This window comes from Mauremys mutica, chromosome 4 (assembly GCF_020497125.1).
Source record: "Mauremys mutica isolate MM-2020 ecotype Southern chromosome 4, ASM2049712v1, whole genome shotgun sequence".
In the NCBI taxonomy this organism is placed as follows: Eukaryota; Metazoa; Chordata; order Testudines; family Geoemydidae; genus Mauremys; species Mauremys mutica.
The window spans coordinates 9,898,956-9,924,916 of NC_059075.1; the positions used below are offsets into that span (position 1 = coordinate 9,898,956).

Genomic DNA, 25,961 nt, shown 5'->3' on the forward strand with positions numbered 1-25,961 from the left:
TGTAGCCCTTCAAATTTGACTTGCTACAGTGAAAAGCTAAAGCTGTTACTCCCAGATCTTAAATCAAAATCAATGTGTGCTTGACTTCCAGTCATCAGACACTGTGTTTTATCCATCTGCAAGAATGGTGTTTATAACTGGCTTCCGACTATGAGGTGCAAGCAGGGCCGGCTCCAGCTTTTTGGCCACCCCAGGCGGCAAAGCAGGAAAAAAAAAAGATAAAGCCGCGATTGGTGGCACTTCAGCAGCAGCTCTACTGCGCCGCTTCTTCGGCAGCAATTCGGCGGCGGGTCCTTCGCTCAGAGAGGGACTGAGGGACCCAGCGACGACGACCGGACGTGCCGCCCTTTTCCTTTGGCCACCCCAAGCACCTGCTTCCTTTGCTGGTGCCTGGAGCTGGCCCTGGGTGCAAGTCTACTTCCTAGTGCAACATGCAAAAATTGAAAAGGAGACTTCCACCAACCTAAACACAGAAATGTTCACATTTTATTTTAAACAAATATTACATACAAAACCCACAAATTCAAAAGTTAAGAGTGACCAAATCCTGGGGTAGAGCTCTTCTACAGAGTGTAGATTGGGGGAGGAGCATACACATGTACACACAAGACGGCTTAAATCTCTCCTCTGTACACCCACTGTTCCCAGTACAGCTTCGGTACATGGATGGACCCTCAGTACTAAATTAGGCGCTGGAGCTCAATGGCTGGAAATCATCACAAGGAGCTGTAACTGCAGCCAAAGATCAGTATGGTACAGGGGCATCTCTCTCTCCCCCCATTGCGTCTTCTCCTTGCTACCTTGACAGGATAAGAGTAAGTGACACAAGAGCCCCTACATTGGCTCTACAACACCATGAGATCATCCTTACACTTTGCTGATTCTCCATGGCCTAACTGGCTTTAGGGTCAAATATCATGAGCGGTACGGCACACAAAGGCCACACAACATCATAGAATTTGGCCTTATATCTACAAAATAATCAATGAATTATCACTATTTGTATCAACTATACACACTTTATATAAAAACTTATTTGCATCCAGGATCTCAGGGATGCTGCATCATTTCCATCATTCCACTTTGTAAAGGAACGTTTAGGACAAAACACTCATTCTTTTTGCAAGTGCACTTGGAGTATGTTGGCAAATTTCTCAGTAAAGGAGAAACTAATGTCTTGAGACAAGAAAACAGTGGAAAGGTACCAATTTTAATTTAGCTCTGCTTGAATGCAAAGGCTGACAATCTGACATTTATAGATGGATCTAATGGCTTCCGTTTTTTGGGCAAACTGGAGTCCTCCTTTGATTTTTCTTCTCGTTTCTCTTTCCCCTCGTTCTTTGCATCTGCTGGGCGCTTCCGCTTTTTTGCTTCAGCTGAATTACTAGCTGCTACTCCTTTGGCTTTCTCTGTCCAGACCTTAAAAAAGCAGGTACATTAAAAAAGTAAAACCAAAGCATAATATAGTGAATTCTAATATCCTACCATATAATCACAGAAAGAAAATGTCTGCAGAATAAGGCAGCATTGGAATAGTGACTACACTGACCACCGCTAAGGTTTGAGAGACATTGGTAAGGTTGGAAATTACTTCCTGAGTCCAGCTTGTGCTACTGCAGGACTCTTTGTTACATCAATATCCTAAGTAGTCTAGTTGTGAACGCTAATGGTAGTATTTTAATGATCACTCTTGACAAATTATTCAATGGTCCTTTGTTCTAAATGCACACACACCATGGTAAGGTTGTGTTTAAGTAATTTTGACAACAAAAAAAATGTCAGTGATACAACAATTCCCCCCCGCCCCCCAACCACCAAAAAAAAAAAAATTATGTTTCTCTCAATTTAGCATGATGGATATTTAATGCCTCAGGCTTTAGAGTACAGTTATGGTCACTTTGTTGATTTTTTAACACCCCTAACACTCCTACTCTACTTGCGCTACATTGATGAAATCTTCATCTGGATCCATGGAAAAGAAGCCCTTGAGGAATTCCATCATGATTTCAACAATTTCCACCCCACCATCAACCTCAGCCTGGACCAGTCCACACAAGAGATCCACTTCCTGGACACTACAGTACTAATAAATGATGGCCACATAAACACCACCCTATACCGGAAACCTACTGACCGCTATACTTACCTACATGCCTCCAGTTTTCATCCAGACCACACCACTCGATCCATTGTCTACAGCCAAGCTCTATGATACAATCGCATTTGCTCCAACCCCTCAGACAGAGGCAAACACCTACAAGATCTCTATCAAGAGTTCTTACAACTACAATACCCACCTGCTGAAGTGAAGAAACAGAATGACAGAGATAGATGAGTACCCAGAAGTCACCTACTTCAGGACAGACCCAACAAAGAAAGTAACAGAACACCAATAGCCATCACCTTCAGCCCCCAACTAAAACCTCTCCAGCACATCATCAAGGATCTACAACCTATCCTGAAGGACAATCCATCACTCTCACAGATCTTGGGAGACAGGCCAGTCTTTGCTTACAGACAACCCCCAAACCTGAAGCAAATACTCACCACCAACCACACACCACACAACAAAAACACTAACCCAGGAACCTATCCTTGCAACAAAGCCCGTTGCCAACTCTGTCCACATATCTATTCACATCTACCAATGTGATATATGCCATCATGTGCCAGCAATGCCCTTCTGCCATGTACATTGGCCAAACCGGACAGTCTCTATGTAAAAGAATAAATGGACACAAATCAGACGTCAAGAATTATAACATTCAAAAACCAGTTGGAGAACACTTCAATCTCCCTGGCCACTCGATTACAGACCTAAAAGTCACAATATTACAACAAAAAGACCTTCAAAACCAGACTCCAACGAGAGACTGCTGAATTGGAATTAATTCGCAAATTGGACACCATCAAACTAGGCTTGAATAAAGACTGGGAGTGGATGGGCCATTACACAAAGTAAAACTATTTCCCCATGCTTATTCCCCCCCCGCCAAGTTCCTTGCATCTCCTTGTCAATTGCTGAAAATGGGCCATTTTCATTACCACTACAAACAGTTCTTTTTCTCTCCTTCTGATAATAGCTCACCTTAACTGATCACTCTCTTTATAGTATGTATGGTAACACCCATTGTTTCATGTTCTCTGTGTATATATTAGGTATATATATATATATCTATACCTATTTATCTATCTATATCTTCCTACTGTATTTTCCACTACATGCATCCGATGAAGTGGGCTGTAGCCCACGAAAGCTTATGTTCAAATACATTTGTTAGTCTCTAAGGTGCCACAAGTACTCCTGTTCTTTTTTGTTGATTTCTGTAGTCTATGCATTTTAAAAAACAGGTTTTATTCAGGCCTTGGTCCGTTTGTTTTTCCAGGTGAAATTTGGACATCTAATCACTAATATTTGCACCATTAGATCACTACAGGTCCAAAATAGCAAAGTTTTCTTATTTGTTACAGAAAAGACATGTAAAGGAAAACAAGACAAGACAATGCTGCACACACTATTTTACATAAACATGGTCTAACCAAGGCTTTGTGAGGAACTATTACCTCCTTGCTCTTACATGCCGCAGCTTATTTATACATACCATTATGGCATTTGCTACACCTTCAGACTGTAAGTGCTTGTCTAATTTGCTACTTGTGATCACATCTAGGCCTTTCTCAATATTTCTCCTTTGTAACAAGTATTTTCCCATTTTGAACTTCCGCTTGGTGTTTTTACCTTTTCTTTCACCTTACTAATTCTTGACCACTTCGCTGAACTTTTAAATTCCTTCCTTTCCTAGTCTCTGCATCCTCTCCAAATCTGATTTCATGTCTGCAATTTACTATTGTAAACATTACTCCTTCCTCTAAATCATTATGAAAACAAACAATTTATTAAGATCTGGCTGATAATTAAAGCATGTATTTTGGGTTTTGGCATGGTATAATATTTTGAGTCCAGATGGAGAGCAGCAGCATTTAAGGAAATTTCAAAACTGGAATTTCCACAGGATTCAGTGGTAAAAGAGAAACAATTATTGAAAAATATAGTGCAACACGGCTTTCTTACCATCCTTTCATCAGATGACAGCACTCTAAATCGACTCATGCCTTCTTTTATTATGTCAGCTTCCTCCAAATCAGGATTATCTGCCAAAATACTCTCTCTGTTTTCTTCTAGCCACATTTGGAATCCTGTCTTTGGTCTAAAATTGTCACAAAAATAATTTCCAGCATATGAAGCCTATAGAATAATTTTACAAAAATAGCATTTGCAACAATAACTGATTGGAGTATTTTTTATTGCCACAGAGATCCTGTCTAGAAAAGCAAGTCAGCATACTCAGCAGTTTCTATTAATATGCAAACTAGATAACATTAACTTAGGTTTGAACAGAGACTGGGAATGGCTCGGTCATTACACTAATTGAATCTATTTCCCCATGTTAAAGTATCCTCACACCTTTGTGTCAACTGTCTGAAATGGGCCATCTTGATTATCACTTCAAAAGTTTTTCTCCCCTGCTGATAATAGCTTCTCTTAATTAATTCGCCTCTTACAGTTGGTATGGGTACTTCCACCTTTTCATGTGAAAACTTATTAATGAATGCTCTTATCATGGTTTTATACAGCTTTGTCTCATTCCAATGCCATCAGAAATCATTCCCACAACCTTGATGTGTAACGACTACCGCTAGAGGCGAGGCAGCTAAGTTTTCACTCAATTAGCTAGTGAGACTCCGAAGATGAATATAACAGAAGTGCTGACACACCACTTGATAGCTCATGGTAGCTCAAGCCTGGTCTACACTAGGCGTTTAAACCGGTTTTAGGAGCGTAAAACCGATTTAACGCCACAACCGTCCACACTAGGAGGCACCTTATATCGATTTTAATGGCTCTTTAAACCGGTTTCTGTACTCCTCCCTAACGAGAGGAGTAACGCTAGTATCGGTATTAACATATCGGATTAGGGTTAGTGTGGACGCTGATCGACGGCATTGGCCTCCGGGAGCTATCCCACAGTGCACCAGTGACCGCTCTGGACCGCAATCTGAACTTGGATGCAGTGGTCAGGTAGACAGGAAAAGCCCCGCGAACTTTTGAATATTTCCTGTTTGCCCAGCGTGGAGCTCCGATCAGCACAGGTGGCGATGCAGTCCGAAATCAAAATAAAAAAAGAGCTCCAGCACGGACCATGCGGATGTGATCGCTGTAAGGGCAGGCAAATCCGTTCTATCAGCGCTCCGTTACAGAAGATGAAATTCAGAATCCTTTTTTAAAAATCTCCAGACAGACGCCATAGCAGGGACTCAGCGCACTGCAGCGTGACAAGCGTAACGGAAAGCCAAAGAATCAAATGGACGCTCATGGACTGGAGGACTGAAGCTATCCCACAGTTCCTGCAGCCTCCGAAAAGTATTTGCATTCTTGGCTGAGCTCCAAATGCTTCTAGGGTCAAACACAGTGTCCGCGGTGGGTCAGGGCATAGCTTGGCAATCTACTCACCCCCCCCCACACACCCCCAGAAGCGAAAGGGAAAACAATCCTCTGACTCTTTTACATGTCACCCTATCTTTACTGAATGCTGCAGATAGACACGATGCTGCAGCGGTCAACACCAACATCCTCACTCCCCCCCTGCCATGGGTGGCTGATGGTACAAAAGGACTGGTAACCGTCCTCGTCATCAGCCTCTTGGCACATGGGGCAGTAACCATGCTGACTAGCATCCGTCAGGTCGATCAAGGGCGCCTGGCCCTAATTTTTTCTGGTGGTGGATGGTGCAATATGGCTGGTAACCATCGTCATCATAGCAACAGGGGGCTGAGCTCCATCAGCCCCCACCCTTCATGTGTAAAGAAAAGATTCAGTTGCCCCTGGACTAGCAGAGGGATGCTGGGCTTCTCTCCTACACACTGCTTAATGTCCTGTCTGGACTATCATAGCAGCTGGAGGGTGCCTTCCACTCATTTCTCACTAACAAGTCACCATGTCTTATTCCTGCATTCTTTATTACTTCATCACACAAGTGGGGGGACAATGGTATGGTAGCCCAGGAAGGCTGGGGTAAGAACGGAATGAACCGGTGGTGTTGTTACAGGAGCACCCCCTGTGAATAGCATACAGATCATAATTTCTGCAGGATCTGACACAGAGCAGCTGTGCTCTCTGGTTCTATGATACAGTGGTTATCTAGTACACTTGCCTATATTCTAGGCAGGACTGATTCTATTTTTAGATACCAAAAAGGAGGGATTGACTCAGGGAGTCATTCCCAATTTTGGCTTTTGCGCCCCTGGCTAAGAGCAGCCAGGGGCACTTATGACAGCAGCAAATGGTACAAAAGGATTGGTAGCCATGATCATCTTAGTTCCAATTTATGGAAGGGTTTGGATGGTGCAATATGGCTGGTAACCATCTCTGCTGTCATGCAAAAGCAAAAGCATGCTGCTGTGTAGCGCTGCTGAATCGCCTCTGTGAGCGGCATCTAGTACACATACGGTGAGAGTCACAAAAGGCAAAACAAGCTCCATGATTGCCATGCTATGGCATCTGCCAGGGCAATCCAGGGGAAAAAGGCGCGAAATGCTTGTCTGCCGTTGCTTTCCCAGAGGAAGGAGTGACTAACGACATTTACCCAGAACCACCCGCGACAATGATTTTTGCCCCATCAGGCACTGGGATCTCAACCCGGAAGTTCCAAGGGGCGGCGGGGGAGGCTGCGGGAACTATGGGATAGCTAGGGAATAGCTACCCACAGTGCAACGCTCCAGAAGCCGACGCTAGCCTCGGACCGCGGACGCACACCACCGAATTAATGCGCTTAGTGTGGCCGCGCGCAATCGATTTTATAAAATCTGTTTTACAAAACCGGTTTATGCAAATTCGGAATAGTCCCGTAGTGTAGACGTACCCTCAGTGGCTTGAGCATTGGCCTCCTAAACCCAGAGTTGTGAGTTCAATCCTTGAAGGGGCCATTTAGGGATCTGGGGCAAAAATCTGTCAGGGATGGTACTTGGTCCTGCTAGTGAAGGCAGGGGACTGGACTCAATGACCTTTCAAGGTCCCTTCCAGTTCTATGAGATAGGTATATCTCCATATATTATTATGTTCCAAAATGTTCAAACCAAACTTTAAAAAAAATGCAACACTTCTACGGTAAGTCAACATTGCAGCCTGGGGCATGAATAGCAGCTCATATAATCTAGCTAGCTCGCTAAAAATAGAAGTGATGATGCTGCAGCACAGGCTTCAGTGCGGGCTGCACAAGTCCACCTGACCCTGCTGGGTATATACTCACTTGTGCAGCAACTGCTGAAGCCCACGCTGCAGCATCCTCACTTCTATTTTTAGCAAGCTAGCTAGAGTACAGCTAGCATGGGTACATCTCAGAGTTACTATTCACACCCCAGGCCGCAAAGCAGACATACCCTGAGACTAGCCAGGTCTAAAGAATTAAAGAACATTGATGTGCAAATGAGAAAAATGAAATAGCAACAATTAATGAGCCTGATATTAGAAATGCAGACATTTCTGAAATTGTGTCAAGTGTATACATTAAAATTAAGTGTTATGTGAGAAACAAATCCCTTGTATTCACTCACCTTTTGTTTTCAGTGTTTTCAGTGACAGCAGCTTGGATTTCAGGCAATATATTTTCAGCCTTTTCTTCTTTTTCTTCTACTGTTTTGTCACCAGCATGGGGTGGACGGGGCTGGAAAAAAGTGGCTGCTAAAGCCTATAAAAATTTATAGATTTAGAAAAATTCACTGGTGATATTTACACATTGTGAATACGTCTACATCTGACAATATAAAACACATCATCCCAAGGAAAAGCGATTTTACTGAGGGTTTCTGCTGTTAAACTGATGGTTTAAAACCTTAAGAGAGTACATGTGTATTATTAATACTCTATTATTAAATAAGAATAACTACTGAAGTCACTGCAAGGGCATGCTTTCTACAGCTGGACAAAAAAAGTCTCATATTGCTTTTTAGTATGCACATGGTATAGTTGTACACTTTTCTGTACTCTGCTTGGACAGAGTTTACCATCTGGGTTGTTTCATTCAATCAACAGTGTTTCCTATATACAATAAGAGCAGGGAAAAATCAATTTTGCTCACTAACTTTTTGCTCACTGAACTAGTGTAAAGACCGGAAACATTACCTGCTTGGATTTGGGCTTGGGGATCAGAGGCTTTATAACTGGAGACTTTTGTTTGTTTACAGCCCGGCTGTTAGGTGTTGGGGTATTCTTGGAGAACTTGCTCATATTATCTAGAATATTAGCTGAGTGAGCTGTTGGGTCTTTTTGATTAGCCGATACCTAAAGTAACAAACGGTAGCATTTTATTTTCAGTCACAAAAGGGAGTCTTCTTTTCCAAAGAATTTCTTTTATATGAAAATCTTAACTTAAACAACAACAAAAAACAACCCACTATCAGATGAACTGCAAAATTCTTACCTTGAAGGGATTGACTCGTCCTTGACTGCTAGTTGTAATTACAGCTTTTGTTACAGAAAAGGAAAAGAAACAACACATGAAAATCTGCAAAGTATTGTGTGTGTTTCATATGTTTAAATGGAACAATTATAATTTTATTTCCTTAATTAGAAAAATTAAAGTATTCCGGCCTGTTAAATGAAAACTGAAAGTTCTGCACTTTTACTAGGATGTTAGGAAACAGGAGGAAAGGCACATGGGTAGATACTGACAACAAAATGATAGACCTGACAACAACATTTTCTTATTGGAATAAAATGAGATTTACTCACCAGATTTAGGAGCAGACATTTCTGGCAATCCTACAGTTTTGCAGAATGGATTTTGTCCTTCAAGAATAAAAAGATGCATTTTAAATTCATAACAAAATGCAAATATTAAAACAGCACAACTCATTTTAAAAAAATCCTAGTGAACTCATATGTAACTTTCATCATTACTTTATATTTTAGTGTTTGTATAAGTGCTTTAACAGACACATTTAAATAATTGTATCCCTATTTGGACTCACCTTTTCTAAGAAGGAAAGAGCTGAATATTTATTTTGATAAGATAAGCTTTACTTTGCCACTTTTATGGATAACCCCACTTAAACTTCATCTTTTTTAGCAGTAGAAGCAACAGCATTTATTTAAAAGAATTTCTAGAACTTAAAGTGTTACCATAATATAGAAAAGAGCATACTAAGAAAAGAAAAAACAAACTTATAACTCCAGGTCTTCAAAGCAAGTTTCAGTGTTTGCACCCTTCACTCCTCCAAAAAAATATGGTAAGCATGTGCTAGACCGTAGTTCAGTGATTATTTCCCCTCCAACCCCTCTATCTTAGAGTCCAAAGCATTCATATTACTAAATATGTATTAATACACAGAAGGCGGGAAATGGAAAGAGCACAAGGAGATGCGTGCTAGAAAGTCTGTCTGGAAGTGATAGTAAAGATATAGCAGAGCATCACAAGCTCCCTATAACCCTTCTCCTTCAGGTGCCCCAGAAAATGGGCATTGGCAGCTAGGGAGAGGACACAGCCAGGGTGTGCCTTCATTCTGTTAATTCAGCCCATGTAAGAGCTGGATTGAAACCAAGGAAACAGTTCCATCAGGTGACCCAGAAGTCAGTAGGTGCTATTGTTAAAAATGAAACCATACAAAAAATGCAATGATAGTAACATAGTTAAGTGGGATGTTCAAACCAGACAGAACATGTCTAATGGTTTTGTCCTAACTGGAGTCAAGAATCCTTATTTCTTTCCATTGACTTCAGTGGGCTTTGAATCAGACCCTATGTGTAGAGCACTACAAATCTGCTGCTATCTGGTTTGCATCCACAGATACGGATATCCATGGGCCATTTTTGCAGATCGTGGATGGATGAGGATCCAAATTTTATATCTAAAGCCTTGCAAATCTGCGGATATCAGCTTTATATCCGCAGATCATTTTTGTGGATTACAGCTTGGTTGAGGATACAAATTTTGTATCCATGCAGGGCTCTACCTATGTGTCTGACCTGCTGTGTCACTTAACATCTGTGCCTCACTTTCCTTGTAAGATGGAGATGATACTTACTTACCTCACACTGGTGTCCTGAAAATTAATTCTTTAAAAATGTTAAATGCTATATAAATTGTTGTGTTATCATCCAATCCATTTTATAAAGTTATGAGAGGAATTTCCACAATGAAAAATTCCTATTAAGTCTGTAAAACAAAGATCAGTGTAAACTTCCCAACCTGCCCCAAAAGTGTTTCTTACTAAATTTTTGCATTTCTGGCATTTCTTCCACTTCCTCAACTGCATCAGCTTCCTTGCTGTCTTCCATATCTTGTTCGTGCAGGTTTCTGACTCGAGGCTGGCTCCACTCTGTTGTAGAGTTGCTATAACTAAGTGGAAATAATTAATTTTAATCAGGCTGTGCATGAAACTCCACCTCATCCAAAAGGGAAAGAGGGACGCTCATTAACAGAAAGGAATAAAGTGAGACCAAGTTACATTTATGTATTAATTTTAATAAAATGAAAACAGTCTGGGCTTTTTATTATTATTATTATTATGCTATTGATTAATCTGTGATAAGACAGTCAAAACAATTCAAGGGTTTAATAAATTAAATATCAATAACCACGTCAGTGCCACCAACACAGTACTCCTATGACCCTAAGTGGGATCACATGTGTTCTCTTGAAGTTCACAACATTGAATTAAAACAGCCTGCACTGACCTCCAGAACTCAAAGGCTCAAAGACAGATCCACACAATTTTACCTTACTCCCCAAGACAGGCAAGAGTAAGGTGCGCTCTGAGTAAGAAGAACATTGCAACCATTTTTGAAGGAAGAGTTAATGAGAAAGGTGCTAACTATTGAGGAAAGGGATAAAGTATCTGAGATCTCTGCTATATAGTGTTGACAATTTGCAACAATATAAATGGGCCAAGTTTTCAAGACTAATCATTTAATTGTGCATACATGCCAATTACATGCACAAACTACTCATTCAAATACAAAGCCAAATAACTGGATGCATATATTTTCAAACTGCAATTTAGGCAGCAAGTGTTGAAAATATGATCTTATATTTTACTGAAATTCCATTAAATTACCAAGTACATTTTCTGTATTTCTTTCTCAATCTTTGCTGATTACTAAAATGTATGTATATGTAAACAGAAGCTCTCTTTTTCCAACAAGACACTTACAGCAACGACTGAATCTGGCAATAAGACATATCTAGTTTTTGTGATATAATCCAACCCTAGAAGAGACTGAAATCACCAACATTAGACTGTGGCTTCTATTCATGAACCGGGAAACTGGAGCAGACTACTTGGAAAGGAGTTATCATCCTGTTTGCAGCCACATATTCCAAAGTAAACCTGCAGACATTTTTATGTATGGGCCTTGACTTGTTGCAAAATTAAACTTCTTTCTACCAAAATAAGCTTCCTAACTTTCTGCACTGTACTGTGATGCCATTATCTCACTGCTGGTGAAAGGCTGTGAAAGCTTTTCTATCACTGGATTAGTAACGCCATTTAATACCACCTCTAATCCTCTGTCTACTCCTAGGGGGACAGGGACAGTGAGGAACATCCACTTTGGCTGTAAATCGCAACTAAAGGCTATTCTACCACATTCTTGCACTGAAATAACTAACTTGGTTTTAAGTCACAATTTTTGTTATTTTGGTGCAAGTCTGCGTGTGGACATTAATAACAAAAGGTGTGCATCAAACTGACCTAGTTATTTCAGGATCAGTTTTGTGTGTAGACTAGCCTTAAGTCCCTACACTGTCAACCTAGCCTAGAATCTCAAGAAATTGATCTGAGTTCCTTCAGCCTCATGCATCACCAACAGTAGTTTGCAATCAGAACTTAGTTCTATTCTACTCTATATAGGTTCAAATACCACCATCATTAGTATGGTAACTGAGTGACTTAAATAAAAAATTTTCCAACAACACATACGCAGGAAATGAACCAATCCACTCTCTCTAGCTTTGCTGGCTCTTCAGAGCTAACTTATTGCAATGAATCCCCAGAGGGAGTAAAGCTTTTGAACAACACAGCTCTACTTTTATAGAGACAATTTTTAGAGTAGAATCACACTAGGATTAGAGCCAATTGTCATAACACTAATAAATATATTGCAAGTTATAGCATTGGACAATAAAATTGGATTGGCTGCACCATAATTTTGAATATATCCATATTAAAAAAAACCCTGCAGGTTCCTTTATCATGTCAAAATTCTTTTTACCCAGCATTCAGATGATTTCGGAAATCCTCCTCCTCCTCCTCTTCATCTTCTTCAGGTGCTGCCATCTCTGTCGCTTTCTCCACAGCCATCTCACTCAGCCGCTGGGCTAATATTAGTTTTCTAGAGCGAGATGCATACTTGATAGCTAAACTGACAGCATTTTGGGTCATGAAATCAGCAAGCTCCACACAACGAAATTCACGTTCCAGTTTACAAGAAAGCTAACAAAGAAAAATAATCCTTTAGATACATACTCCACAGGCATGCTTCCTAGAATAACCCAAAGAGAATAATTAATCGTAGTAATGGCACTAACCACCACCAACTTAATATCTCATAAGAGGCATAGCTTAGCCAGACACCTGTATATATACGCCTTATAGCTCCTAGTCATTTGTAAGGACAGTAACTTTTCTTAGGCAACACAGACCTATTGGCCAATTTTATATATATAAAAGAGAGAGAGAGCACAAGAGAGCCTTGAAATTCAAAATAGTTTTTTTAATAGGGAGCATGCATGGGTATGCAAGCCCATCAATTAAGGCTTTCATTTATTAAAAAAAAAATGCTGGAAATTTAGTAATCAGGACAGTGAAAGTTTAACAACACTGCCTTCAACAACAAAGGATAGACCTAATCCTGCGCTCCTGACTCTCTTGATTAGAGTTACTGATTTCAGAGGGACTACATGTATAAGAGAAGTAAACAAGATTTACACAATTTGGGAAGGAACTATGCAAACATTTCACATAGCACTGCCAACACAATTCAATTCTGACCCTGCAACACCTATAGTATTCTGGTGCTAGACTTATTACGCAGAGAGTGCCAACAATACTTAATTGTATAGCAAAAAAAAGGAGTTCTCTGTACAACACCTTTTCCACAATTGAAAAGCAACAGTGAGGCTAAAATCATACAGCATGTTAGGTGGATAACTGTACACATGGAAGAAAATGACAAAGTAGCTATCCATAATTAAACAGCATCAAATACCATCTACTGAAAATTAATGCTCAACAATAAGCTTTAATTTCTTTTGCATTTAAATTTTACTTACAGCAAACAATTTCATTAAAAGCTCCTGCTGTTCTTTTGCTGCCTCATTTTTAGCATTTTCATCGTATTCATATCCATTTTTTGATAAATAATCCAAGTGGTTGTGAAACACTACTGAACGCCAAAATTGTTCCTGAATAAGAGAGAGAAAAAAAAGCATACTAAACGCCAGGAAAAAAAAGGTGCTTAGTACTTTCCACCAACTTGTATCAAATTATTCTCTAATGTTCCTTTTCACATCCTATTGGGGCAAGTGATAGATATTTGTCCTTAAGCCTTTATCTGCAAAAGAAAAATATGCCACACTAAGAACAAATTGGACAAACTGGAGAGAGTCTAGAGAAGAGCAACAAAAATGATTAAAGGTCTAGAAAATATGACCTGTGAGGAAAGATTGAAAAAACTGGGTTTGTTTAGTCTGGAAAAGAGAAGACTGAGAGGGGACATGATAACAGTTTTCAAGTACATAAAAGGCTGTTACAAAGAGGAGGGAGAAAAATTGTTTTTCTTAACCTCTGAGGACAGGACAAGAAGCAATGGGCTTAAACTGCAGTAACAGAGGTTTAGGTTGGACATTAGGAAAAAACTTCCTAACTGTCAGGGTGACTAAGCACTGGAATAAATTGCCTAGGGAGGTTGTGGAATCTCCATCATTGGAGATTTTTAAGAGCAGGTTAGACAAATACCTGTCAGGGATGGTCTAGATAATACTTAGTCCTGCCATGAGTGCAGGGGACTGGACTAGATGACCTCTCAAGGTCCTTTCCAGTCCTATGATTCTAACTTTATTGGCATGCTTGTAACACACAGCATGTCCACACACAAAAGTGCTCCAAATAGTGTTGTCAATGTTGGTTGTATGTATTTCTGGAGGTTTCATCACATGAAATGATCTTTAATTAAAGATTAATCTTTAATTCCTGGAGACTCCAGGACAATCCTGGAGGTTTGGCAACCCTAGCTCCAAACAGCTTACATGCACAACAAATGCCATTTGTATTATACTTGTTCACAGCTGGTCTAATCTGAACTATCTGAGCCTTCACCAGTTTAGTGCTAGAGTGGACAATGCTAAACCATTCAGAATAAAACAGTTCAAACATTCCTACTACTACTGTTCTACAGTGCATTGGCAGCCTTTCAAAATCTCCAGAATCCACTGCTTCTGGGAGCTGTAACAGAAATTGTAGGATAGAATACCAGAAGGCATTGTAAGTGAAATGGTATAAAACAGCACTAGCTTGGACACTGGCCAAAACTGCAGTGGTTTGCAACACAAATAAACAGGGCTAGCGTGCACAAACAGAACCATTTGTGTTTAAGCTAGTCCATGCTCACTGGATCAACTGGGAACCATTCAGTCCTATAGTGTGTAGAGACTACCTAAAATACAAGCTCCCTCCAGCCAAATTAACAGTTCAGGACGTCCTTCTTTCACTGCTTGGCAAGGACAATGACACACAGATTCAGTCAGTACTGTTGAAAAATGGAGGAAAACCAATGAACACTTCACAAGAGAATATGGTATTTTTTGCTGAAGCTTCTTCTGTATACATAGATCAGTGAGCACAGACTTCAAAACATATGAAATTGCCTCTGAGATGGAGATTAACACTCAGTGCACCATTTATACCATGTACACCCCAACTGAAATGAGGTTTAAATCAAAGCAGAATTTGAAGCAAAGTACAGATCTTTTGCAGAGATACCAAAGAATATTCTGCATTTGCATCTTTTTTCAACTAGTCTCTATTTTAAGAGAGAAATTAAACCTGGAGACCAAAATTTTCAGAATGACTAAATTTTGGGTGCTTAGTGAAATACTTTAAAGGAGCCTGATTTTCAAAAGTTGGGTGCTCAGCACTGCCTGAAAATAGACACCTATAATGGGTTTCAAGTTGGGCCCAAAACACTAAGGCAGCCAAAAAATGTTAATCACTTTTGAAAAGCAGACAGATTCGATTTTGATGATCAAAGGGAGATAGCATTTCTTAATGATTCTATCAACTTGGTTCTATATTTATTCTCCTTGGTACATACAATTATTTCAACAACAAAAAACTTGTATGAACTACCAAACCTGAACAAACGCCATGCCTAGATCTCTTCCGCAGACTCTACGCTGCCTCTTTGTAGTATGGTTCCCAAATTGTTTACACGGGTTAGATATTTTGCAATAAATTTAGTGAAAGATGCCAGATTGACAGCCCTGGTGACTGAAGACCCCTATTTATGTACAGATGGACTTCAGAAGTGGAAGCTTCCCTATACTATCCTACCGATGTTCCTCAACCTTGACCTAGGAGCAGAACACTAGTTCAGTGCTGTCACGTATTCAATAGTTTGCCTCTTTGCAGTGAGGGTTTTAATAATGTGGATCTCTGTTCATTAGGAACACCTGAGATAATCTCATCCCAATTTGTTGGTAAAGTCTACATACCTCCATCTGTCCTTTTTCTGTTGTAATTTGACAGTAAGGAAGTTTAAAGGATAAAATTGCTACAGCAGGACGTGGAAGTGTAGGAGGGAACCGAGCTCCTTTACAAGGAATGCACCTGTCCAAGGAAAACAAAACACATACAAACCACTCAGAATCTACAGAAAAGCCTAATTGCAAGTCAGGTCTCCCAAGAATATAGGAGGAACAAGATATTTTAACAGGGTTTGTTAATTACAAAAATTGTATATCCTAACTGTTAAATCAATATTGTAGTGATGGGATTAAATATATTTTTACATCTGTACAACTGGTGAAACAAATAAAAGCTCATGAGATGACCAGAACATATGCTCCACAACGTCAGCTACACCAGAGTACCCTATTCCATTCTCTTGTTCACTTTAGATACTTTAAATACAGCAAACAATAAAAACATAGCAAATTTCTAACACACGATTTAGTATATTCTAGAAACTATACATTGTAATTTATCCGAAACGTGGGCCACAGAAAAACTGAAGATAATTGCAACATTTGAGCTGACTTTCTTATTGTTTGTTTTATTTTTGGCTGAGGAATGAAGTGTGTGATGGAAAGGTATATATAAGCTACAGGACTGTCGAGAGAGAGAGGGAGAGTACACACACACACACTCTCTCTCTCTCTCTCTCTCCAGTCCTGTAGCATGCTGGATCACACATACAGTCCTGAATAAAGTGATTCTAACGTTATTGTAGCACTACAGTGGCATTTAAGCCAGTACACTCTTGCAGGATTCAGCTAAGTAAAATGTCAGTTTGGGAAAGCTGATCTATACAGCTGCATCACTGCAGCATTAACAAAATTTCTCCTTAAGTGATGTTGTTTCAAACACTGCATAAAGAAAGGGGAAGCATTACTGGTCTGGTTACATGTGTCAATTACTGCATAAGGTTTGATAAATGAAACACCAAACAATGACCCTCCCCTGCTTTCTTATCTTTAGCAATTGTGGTGGCTTTGAATAAAACGTTCTTTGTAATTCATAGAGGAGCACCCTTTTTCTTTAGAGGAACAGGAGGAAAAAACTCATGATGACGCTGACTCAGTCATCCCACCAGTTTGATACACATTTTAATGAGTTTCCTGGAGACCAGGGTTATTTAAAGATCTGGAAGAGGAAGTGGACAGTGAATTTAAGTCTGCCGGTGACACAAAACACTTTCACTTAATAAAACACTACAGAGGAGTGTAAAAAGCTCCATTTTGAATTACAGGAGAACCTCAGAGTTATGGCCACCTCAGGAATGCCCTGCGGGAGCACCAGGGCTCAGGGCTTTAGACCTGGAGTGCTGGGGCTCGGAACTTCAGCCCCACGGCTCCTCTCCCTGTTTCAGCCTCACAGAGGGAGCTGGGGCTTGGGGCTCCCACGGGTCCGCTCCCAGTTTCAGCCGCTCAAAGTTTCAGCCCGGGGCGGGGAAAGAAACATGCCAGGGAATACAAGGGGGGAAAGGTATACAAAGTAATCAAGGTGTTAAAAAGGCAATGTAGGACTGGACTAAATGGAATTGGGAGCTTATGATGCAGTTTTAGGAACCCCATAGTCAGAAGAAAGCTTACAAACTTATTTGCTTTAGAAAATTGTAATTTTAATAAGGTTTGTAATTCACGATAAAATGTAAGATGCCTGTTAGCCACACATTAGAAATTTCTTATTCAAATTGTTACTGATAATTTTATTCAAGGTCAATTTAGTAATTAAATGTCCATTTTAAAAATTACATATATAATTGGATCACTTTCTGAGCATATTCATTCGCTATTTACCCTTTAAAAATCATGTTAGTTAAAGTTTCTTTACAGTTTCTATTCTTATAAAGGGGAAACGTTACGTATACTATGATCAAGACAAACGCATAAGTAACTCTCTTTGCAATATCCCACCTCAGCTGCTGGGGCTTTTCATGGATGCCAATTACCCAATAATGATCAGATTTTCCTTTGCAGTATTCTCGTGTGTCACATACTGGAATCCAGGTGTTCCCAAGTCCTCTGTTCAACATCTTCACAATTCCCTCAGAATCCACATAACATGGGGTACCTATTTGTAACAAACACAAGCATTGTTCTGGCAGCCAACTCAATCTAAGGCCGCAATATGACTAAGGATTTATGGGCAGATGCTGCTAGGCAGCAGTACATGGTTAGGATGCCCAAATATTAAGTAATATCCTCCAGCTCAAAAGTACAAACTGTTTGGGAGAAGCTACTGTTTGTTTAGAAAGCTGCACCACCTGCTGGCCAGATTATTCAAACTGACATTTAAACATGGAAATATGTAAGAGATTGAAATTCCTGAAAGATTTGAAGAATTTGACAGAAAATAAGCTACTTTAGGAAAAACTTCAACGTTAGGAATAAGCACTTTTTCCTACTATAAGTCTCAGAAGTTAGAAGTTCAACAGAAAGAAGGTTTCTCTCTTCAGCCCGAGGCACAGCAATATTTGCAATTTATCCTGAAATTCCCAAGCAGGTAGTTCTCAAATTCAACTACTTAGCAGCTGTAAACATAATCTATATTTGATTCAGATGGTGCAGTCTCGCTGCTTTCTCACTATCCAGCCAAAATTGGGGCCTGGATGAAGGTTAGATGGTGGAGACTCAATCCACAGAAGAAAGAGGTAATATTGGTTGGCACAGAAAATATTCAGAAGATGTTAGGGCTGATACCTGTCCTTGGACTAGAGGGTGTTTATCTGCATTTAGTCAGTAACGTGTGCAAGCCAGGGATTCTGCTAGAACCCCAGTATTTTTTAGCACTCAAGTAGCATTAGTAGCCAAGAAGGGTTCTTCTCATCTATGTATAGCTAGCAAATTGGAACCTCTCTTTTTGGATGCAGAGCTGCCCAGTTATCCGGTCTTTGTCACCTCAAGCTGCAATTATTATTGCACACAAAGCTATCACTGAAGACTATTCACATTTCAGCTAGTGCAGAATGCAATTCCTGAATATTTAGTGGTGCTTCTCGCTGGGAGAATGACACCTGTAGTCCACAGTGTGCTCTTGTTTCTAATTTGTGTCCAGGTACAAGTCAAGGTGTTGGCTGCAACCTATAAAATAACTTTATAATTTTGTTCCTGACTATTGCAGAGAACACTTCTCCTCATGCTATACCACAGCAGTTGAGGTCAGTTGAAGAACTGACTTAAAAGCCCTCGCAATTAAAAGGGGAGTGGTTGGTGGCATAGTGTTCCCAGCTACGGGCCCTCAGTTCCAGAGCTCACTCCACACATTGATCTGACAGAGGAGACTTTGTTGACCTTCATAGAATGCTATAGGGCTTATCTATTTTTCTCACAGGCTTTTCCCTAAGCAGATATTTGGGACAAATCTCAAGTTTTTTCTATTTCAGTAGAATGGCAGAGATGTAGCTTTTTTGGGGGGAGGCAGGAAGGAAGCTGATTGGCTCAAGGTTTTTTGGTAACATTTTAATTTATTTTTTTAACATTGTAAATACACTAAGATTTCCAATTACTACATTTATATCAGAGGAAGATGGATGGATCGATAGTCACGAGATGTTCAAAACAAATTGGAGTTACAGGAACATCTTATTTTTTTAAAAAATAGGTGAATGCTTCTGTAAAATTCTCCATCTAAAAGAGAGCCAAGATTCCTCACTGGAACTCTCATCACATAGCTGCATCATCTTACCTTCTGCTGAAAATCCTACCCACATCAGGTAGGATTTCTTTGTAAGAGGAAGTGGGTCTCCATGTAAAACCTGTCTCTTCTTTTTGCCTAACTCTATCAGCTGTACTCCAAGGCACTGGTCCCCATCAAAGCCAGTACCTAGTAAGAAAAGGTCAACCCAATGACTGTGTTGCATAACAATATAATTTTAGACTTGATTAGACAGAATGTGATGGTAAAATGCATCTTCCTATTTCTGAGCTCATGTTAAATATAAGTTTTTAATTGAACACTTACCTGAGTAATTCTATTTCAGGTCTATGCCTGAACTCCTAGGTCAAATAACTGAGAGCCCAATTCTGATCTCAGATATGTGAGTACATGTTGTGTGTATCTTGTAAGATCAGCTACAACTCTTACAAGCACATGCGTAATATTTGTTTTTACAAACTACAGGGGCAATTTGCTCCTGTGTATCTGAAATCCAAGTTGGATCATGGCTATCTTACAGTTACAATCCTCCCCCCCCAAACTTAGCCAATCATCAAAACATTTCATTTGTTCCTGCCTAGCAATTAAATGTCTATAGCATATTCTTCTTCAGAATTCAAGGTATTTTAAGTGATAGATGTGTATAAATATGCAATGAGGCCAACATTTGCAAACTTGAGTGCCTAAAATTTCAAGCAACAATTTTTTTTACTGATTTTCACAAGTGTTGAGCACCTACAACTCCTACTGAAGTCAATGGGAGCTGTGCATCCTTAGCACCTTTCAAAATTAGGTTACTTATTTTTAGGTGCCTAATTTAAGGCACTCAAGTTTGAATATGTAGGCTTTATTTGTTTATTTGTTAAATGACATTTGTGGGTTTGCAGCAATAAAAGGAGTAACTGGTGGAGGAGGAGAGAGGAAGTACAGAGTGAGGAAAAGAAGAATTGGTGACCATGCACAATAAACCAATACTTGAAACCACTAACAAGAGATAGTAGGGATTTAAAACAAACCAAAAAAAGAGTACGAGAGAAAGAAGAGTACCTCTGTGATAAATAACGAGAAGCTGCTCTCCATGTCCCGCCATTGACACCACTGGACCAGGGAGACTGAAGATCTCTTTCTGAACTCCACCAATTGTAAACACACGAGTTAGCATGGCACTAGTGGCACAAGCAGCCCAGCCCTGACCCAGACAAATAGCTTCAATATCTTCATCCTTTGGCATATCTACTGTCCATTCCTTGTTGGAATCCCAAGAGCTAAAATGAACGCAATGAAGCTTGCTAAAAATGAGAGGAATAAAAGGAAAACATTTAAAGCTGAAATAGACAGCGTGACTTAAAATACACTGTCCACTTACCTGTGCTCTGTAAAGTTTTATTGTTTTCTGAGACTGGGGATTACCTACAATTTGCAACTATCAGACAAGTGAAATGGCATGATACTTGCAGATTACCATTTGTAATCCTATTGCTCAGTGACTGATCATCCAATTCAATTTGCAGCTTCAGAAATCCAGATTCTTCAAAAGCATGATGTGGAATCTGATTGGAGTCTATGGGTGGGATCTTCAGATGCGCTGAGCAACTCCAACTCCAATTAAAATTAATGGGAGCTGAGGGTGCTAACCACGCCTGAAAATCAGGTCCTACAAATCTTGCCACATTTTCCTGACAAATTCTGTTGTTTTTTTATTAAAACTTTTAGTTTTTAAAATTTAAGCTTTAAGAGATAGACATAAGCAAATTGCTTTAAAAATTTCAATTTCATAGTTCTATTCAATGCTGCAAGGATATAAAAAATAAAAAAGACAACTCCCACAGATATCTGTCAGAGGTAAGTAAGATCTACCCAGGGATAGGGCTACATGTTTAGGGTTTGATCCCTGTGTCCATTATTCATTACTGCTCATTATATCCTGATTGTCAAGTATCAGAGGGGTAGCCGTGTTAGTCTGGTTCTTTGCTGCTTATATCCTGATTGTCATTTAAAAGTGGAATTCCAAGTGCAACATCTTTCATATGGCAAATTTAAAAATACAGCTACTTTAGAGTCCAGTTACATTCAAACACCAGAAGGCAAAGAAGACAGACTCCCAAGTGTTTGACACAGTATCCCAAGTGCTTGACACACTTTTGAAAAAGCTTTGAAAAACTTATAGGTTTTTCAGAGCTGCTATAACTAGTAGATGCTGATCACATTTTATAAATTAAGAGCTACATTTTGGCTAGTTGTACATGGATGAACTAGATGAGGAAATGGGTGGAAGATCCTTGTCTCCCTAAAACACTCACTTAAGAATCGGGCAGAATGTTATTGCTATTACTCCTTAAGTGTAAGGGAGAACATTCTAGCATGCCCAGCTGCTGTTGGAAAGCATGTACTGTACGTTTCATCTGCAGGTTCTAAGAAGCACTATACAGTGCACAACTTAAGTCATTCTGTCAGTGTGTCCCTGCAGCTAAAATGCATCTCCACACCAATGCTCAGACACAATAGCTTTCTATCATCACTCCTACTACTGCAGAGAGAAGTAACAACCTAGCCAACAGTGCCTTATCATGCATTATTGACTTGAGGGGATTGAAATTCTGTCATTAGTATGTACAGTTTCTCTTGAGACATCAATGCATTAAAATCTTCCAATATACACTTGGAAAGACAGAAGAACTTCAAACAACAAGAAACAAAGAAAAGCTACCTGAACTACATAAAGTATTGGGATACTCCTTAAATCTACATAGTGGAAGGATGTGAAAATCTACCACCAATTTTTTTTTTTTAAATCAAGATCAAGAACCAAAAGTTATAACTACAAAGAGCTCTTTGAACATGCTGACTTTAATTCCACAATACAGGTTCCATGCAGATGTACTACAGTTTACCTTGCAAGTTCCTCTGTGCTCTCACATGCCAATAGGATAGCTTCACTGGAGAGATCAGCCATTGTGTGATTCAGAGAATTTGGCAAGTGTGTTGCATGATGTATAGAGGTATCATGAAACTCCACATCTATAGCGTTGTCTTGCTCATCATTATAACAACGAATAATACCAATAGAGTTCCACACCTATAAAACAAAAGGTGAAGAATATGAGCAATTCCAAAGAAGCCAGTTAAATTATTCACACCTACGAACAGCTTAAAAAGTTTTTTTTTAAATCAAATTCATGGCTCCTAAATAAAAATATAACTGGCTTTCATCTGTAGAAACCCACCCACACAAAGTGGCTGCGGCTGTCAGCTGCTGGGGCCAGAACTGTTCCCCCATTACCCCCTGTGGCCAGAGCTGGAGCTGTCCCCCCTCCCCATGCCTCCCAGCGGCCGCAGCTGGAGCTGTCAGCAGCCAGGGCTGGAGTTGACACTGTCCTCCCCATCTCACCCCCCCCCCCCCCCGATAGCAGCAAGAACTGTCAGTCCCCACCTCCCCCCACAGTGGGACTCGGGCTGTCAGTCCCCCCCAGCAGTCAGCCTTTTCCCCTGCCCCAGTTATTTTTAGTAAAAGTCATGGAAAGGTCGCAGGCTTCTGTGAATTTTTGTTTATTGCCCGCAACCCGTCCGTGACTTTTACTAAAAATAACTGTGACAAAAATCTTAATCTTAGTCACAGTTGAAGATAAACGATTTAAAAGAGTATTTTATCTAGAATGCAATAGCACAGGTACAAAATGTCATATTCTAAATTTTCCCTTAAAACTAAATATTGTGTCTACATCAAAATAAATAAAAATAGGAACTTCTAACCCATGTGTGATTTGGGCAAGTTACTTAACCTCTCTACAGCCAAGTTTCTCCATGTGTAAAATGGGGAGATATATATATATAGATAGATAGATAGATATGCTTACTCATCTTTTTAGAAGTACTTTGAGATTTACAGGTAAAAGGTGCTAAGTGCAAAGTATACCATTAAGAGTTCTGGGTATTAACAGATGGCTACTTTTATTATTTAGCTTCAGAGTTATGTCAAATTTTACAGCTTTCCAAGATAACAGTAAAAAAATTGATTTTAGTCTTAGACAAGTCAAACGAGTAGTGTCAGTAATTACTGAAGAAGTTATCATACCAATCAGTGCAGCCACAGATAAAATTAGACTTACCATGAAGCGGTGCGTGAGGTGCGAAGGGGTGGAACCAGACTGGAATGGCTTTTGCTGGGGGGTTGGCATTGGTCCGTCATAGAAAGGTCTTTGGGTGGTTGATACTGGCAGAACTGGAATGCTACCATCTTGGTCATTGTCATCATCTTTTTCAAGATTGGAATTAACTTTCATCAGTGCAGTATCTAGAAGATAAAACTTTAATATCAGAGAATTACCATGGCAGATGAGATAGAAAACAATTAAAGAAAACACTAAAAATTGTGTAGTGTGATAAAACAGAAGCCATATTTGAACAGAGGATGTAGGTAAGACTCAATAAAACACTATCAGATCCTGAAAAAACACTAAGAGCTGTAGAACCCAGTTCACTCTGTACCTAGTGAGTTCTCATCATCCTCTATTATTGCCCCTCGGTGTCTAGGATGGCCTGAAGCTAGCATGAGGTCGTCATCATCATCATCTTCCTCATTAGATACGACCTTTGGAGATGACCGTGGCTCAATCAGGTCTGTGTTTAAAAAGTCATCATCTTCATCAAAAAGATCATTGTAGTCCTTTGCCACTGCACTGGAGACCTAAAGTGAAACAACAGTCCTCAAAGAGCATTTTTCTGAACCTGGCATTCACAAATTGGATTAGCTAATAACCAAACCAAACCAAGGCTGAGTCTGCGAGAGCTTTGAGTTTTTATGTGCTCAGTCAAAATAAGCATGATTGCTTAACCAATACAGATGAGGGTTAAGTAATATTTTTATTACCTTGCCACTTGATTTCTTTCCATCTTTATTACAAACATTCTCAAGCAGTCCCAGATTTCCTTCAGTGTCTGTATATGCTATTTGCCCACCTTTGGGGTGCCATGCCAGCCCACAAATGGTGTAACTTTTCTCATGTTTCATCCTAAAAACAAAACATGTTTTAAAGCTTCTTAAGGTAGGAACCTTCATAAGTGTATTCTGCAAAGTTCTAGTGCTCCTTGGTGCTATAAAACATATAGATAAATGTAGCAACAACAAAATTAAGAGGTGCAGAGAAGGGCTACTACAATGATCAGAGAAATGGAGAAACTGCCTTATGACAGGAAACTTAAGGAGCTTGGCTTGTTTAGCTAAAAAAAAACAAAGGCTGAGGGAAGATATGGTTGCTCTCTATAAATACATTAGTGGGATAAACAACAGGAAAGGAAAAGAGTTATTTAAGTAAAGGGCTAACGTTGGCACAAGAACATATGGATATAAACTGGCCATCAACAAGATTAGGCTTGAAATTAGACAAAGATTTCTAACCATCAGAGGAGTAGCATTCTGGAACAGCCTTTCAAAGGGAGTAGTGTGGGCAAAAAAACCTAACTTGTTTCAAGACTGAGCTTGATAAATTTATGGAGGAGATGGTATGACAAAGTTGCCTCCAATGGCATACAGCACATCCACGATTGCTATTAGCAAATATCTCCAAGGGCCACAAATGGGACTTTAGATGGGGAGAGTTCTGGGGAGAGAGAATTTTTCCCATGTGTCTGGCTGGTGAGACTCGCACACATGCTCAGGGTCTAACTGATCGCTGTATTTGGGATTGGGAAGGAATTATTCCCCCAGGCCAAATTGGTAGAGATCCACAGGGGGTTTCGCCTTCCTCTGTAGCATGGGTCACTTGCTGGTTTGAACTAGAGTAAATGGTGGATTCTCTGTAACTTGAAGTCTTTAAAAATCAAGATTTGAGGACTTCAATAACTCAGTCAAGATTTGAGAACTTCAATAACTCAGCCAGAGGTTATGGGACTATTGCAGGAGTGGGGGACGGTGAGAGGGTCAGATCTGTGGCCTCTGATGCGCAGGAAGTCAGTTTAGATCAGTAATACTCAATTAGATCTACCCATGGGCCGATTTGAGAATTTTATGACAAGAGGCGGGCCATTAGTGCAGAAGGCTGACAACACAAAACAAAACGTCAGCTGCCAATAAATAAAGACCCCAACTGCAACATAAATATTAGTGTTTCTTTTAACAAAATTTATAAATCAACATGATTGCCAGAAACAAAGATAATATCTAATGGGAGAAGTGACATTGACGATCTCTGGCAAGCTTTGTGAAGAGTGTTTTGTAGGAGGTCAGGGCAAGGCACACGCACTGTTGAAGATGCTCATCTGTCAGGCAATTGCAGCATTGTTTTTTTATAACGTTCATGGTAGAAAACCCAGATTTGCAGAAGTATGTTGATCCAAACATTGTTAAAAGATAGATGGCTAGATTCTGGCTATTCTGAAACTGCTCAGCATATTGAGTCCAGAAATCATAAGTCCCACTTCTCTGAAGTTTGCCTTCAAGACATCTGAGCTCTGGAGCCTTACAATTTCTAATTGAAGGGCACCTTCATCAATTAAATCAAGAATGTTCTTTGCTTTAGAAGGGCAAGGTCCAT

The 25,961-nt window shown here is 39.8% G+C and overlaps 1 protein-coding gene across 1 annotated transcript in view; it reads right to left on the minus strand.

Moving 5' to 3' along the window:
* Positions 1 to 492: 492 nt before the first annotated feature.
* WDHD1 (WD repeat and HMG-box DNA binding protein 1) overlaps positions 493 to 25,961 on the minus strand; it is a 46,851-nt gene continuing 21,382 nt past the window's right edge. The window contains exons 10-26 of the mRNA XM_045016932.1: positions 24,299 to 24,440; positions 23,917 to 24,115; positions 23,538 to 23,722; positions 22,323 to 22,507; positions 20,479 to 20,720; positions 19,462 to 19,599; positions 17,691 to 17,847; positions 15,768 to 15,882; positions 13,329 to 13,460; positions 12,269 to 12,489; positions 10,267 to 10,394; positions 8,789 to 8,845; positions 8,478 to 8,521; positions 8,180 to 8,338; positions 7,612 to 7,745; positions 4,073 to 4,208; positions 493 to 1,419 (exon numbers count right to left, since the gene is read on the minus strand). Coding sequence (XP_044872867.1) covers positions 1,216 to 1,419; positions 4,073 to 4,208; positions 7,612 to 7,745; positions 8,180 to 8,338; positions 8,478 to 8,521; positions 8,789 to 8,845; positions 10,267 to 10,394; positions 12,269 to 12,489; positions 13,329 to 13,460; positions 15,768 to 15,882; positions 17,691 to 17,847; positions 19,462 to 19,599; positions 20,479 to 20,720; positions 22,323 to 22,507; positions 23,538 to 23,722; positions 23,917 to 24,115; positions 24,299 to 24,440 — 2,578 coding nt within the window. The 3' untranslated portion in view covers positions 493 to 1,215. The remainder of the gene's footprint in view (positions 1,420 to 4,072; positions 4,209 to 7,611; positions 7,746 to 8,179; positions 8,339 to 8,477; positions 8,522 to 8,788; positions 8,846 to 10,266; positions 10,395 to 12,268; positions 12,490 to 13,328; positions 13,461 to 15,767; positions 15,883 to 17,690; positions 17,848 to 19,461; positions 19,600 to 20,478; positions 20,721 to 22,322; positions 22,508 to 23,537; positions 23,723 to 23,916; positions 24,116 to 24,298; positions 24,441 to 25,961) is intronic.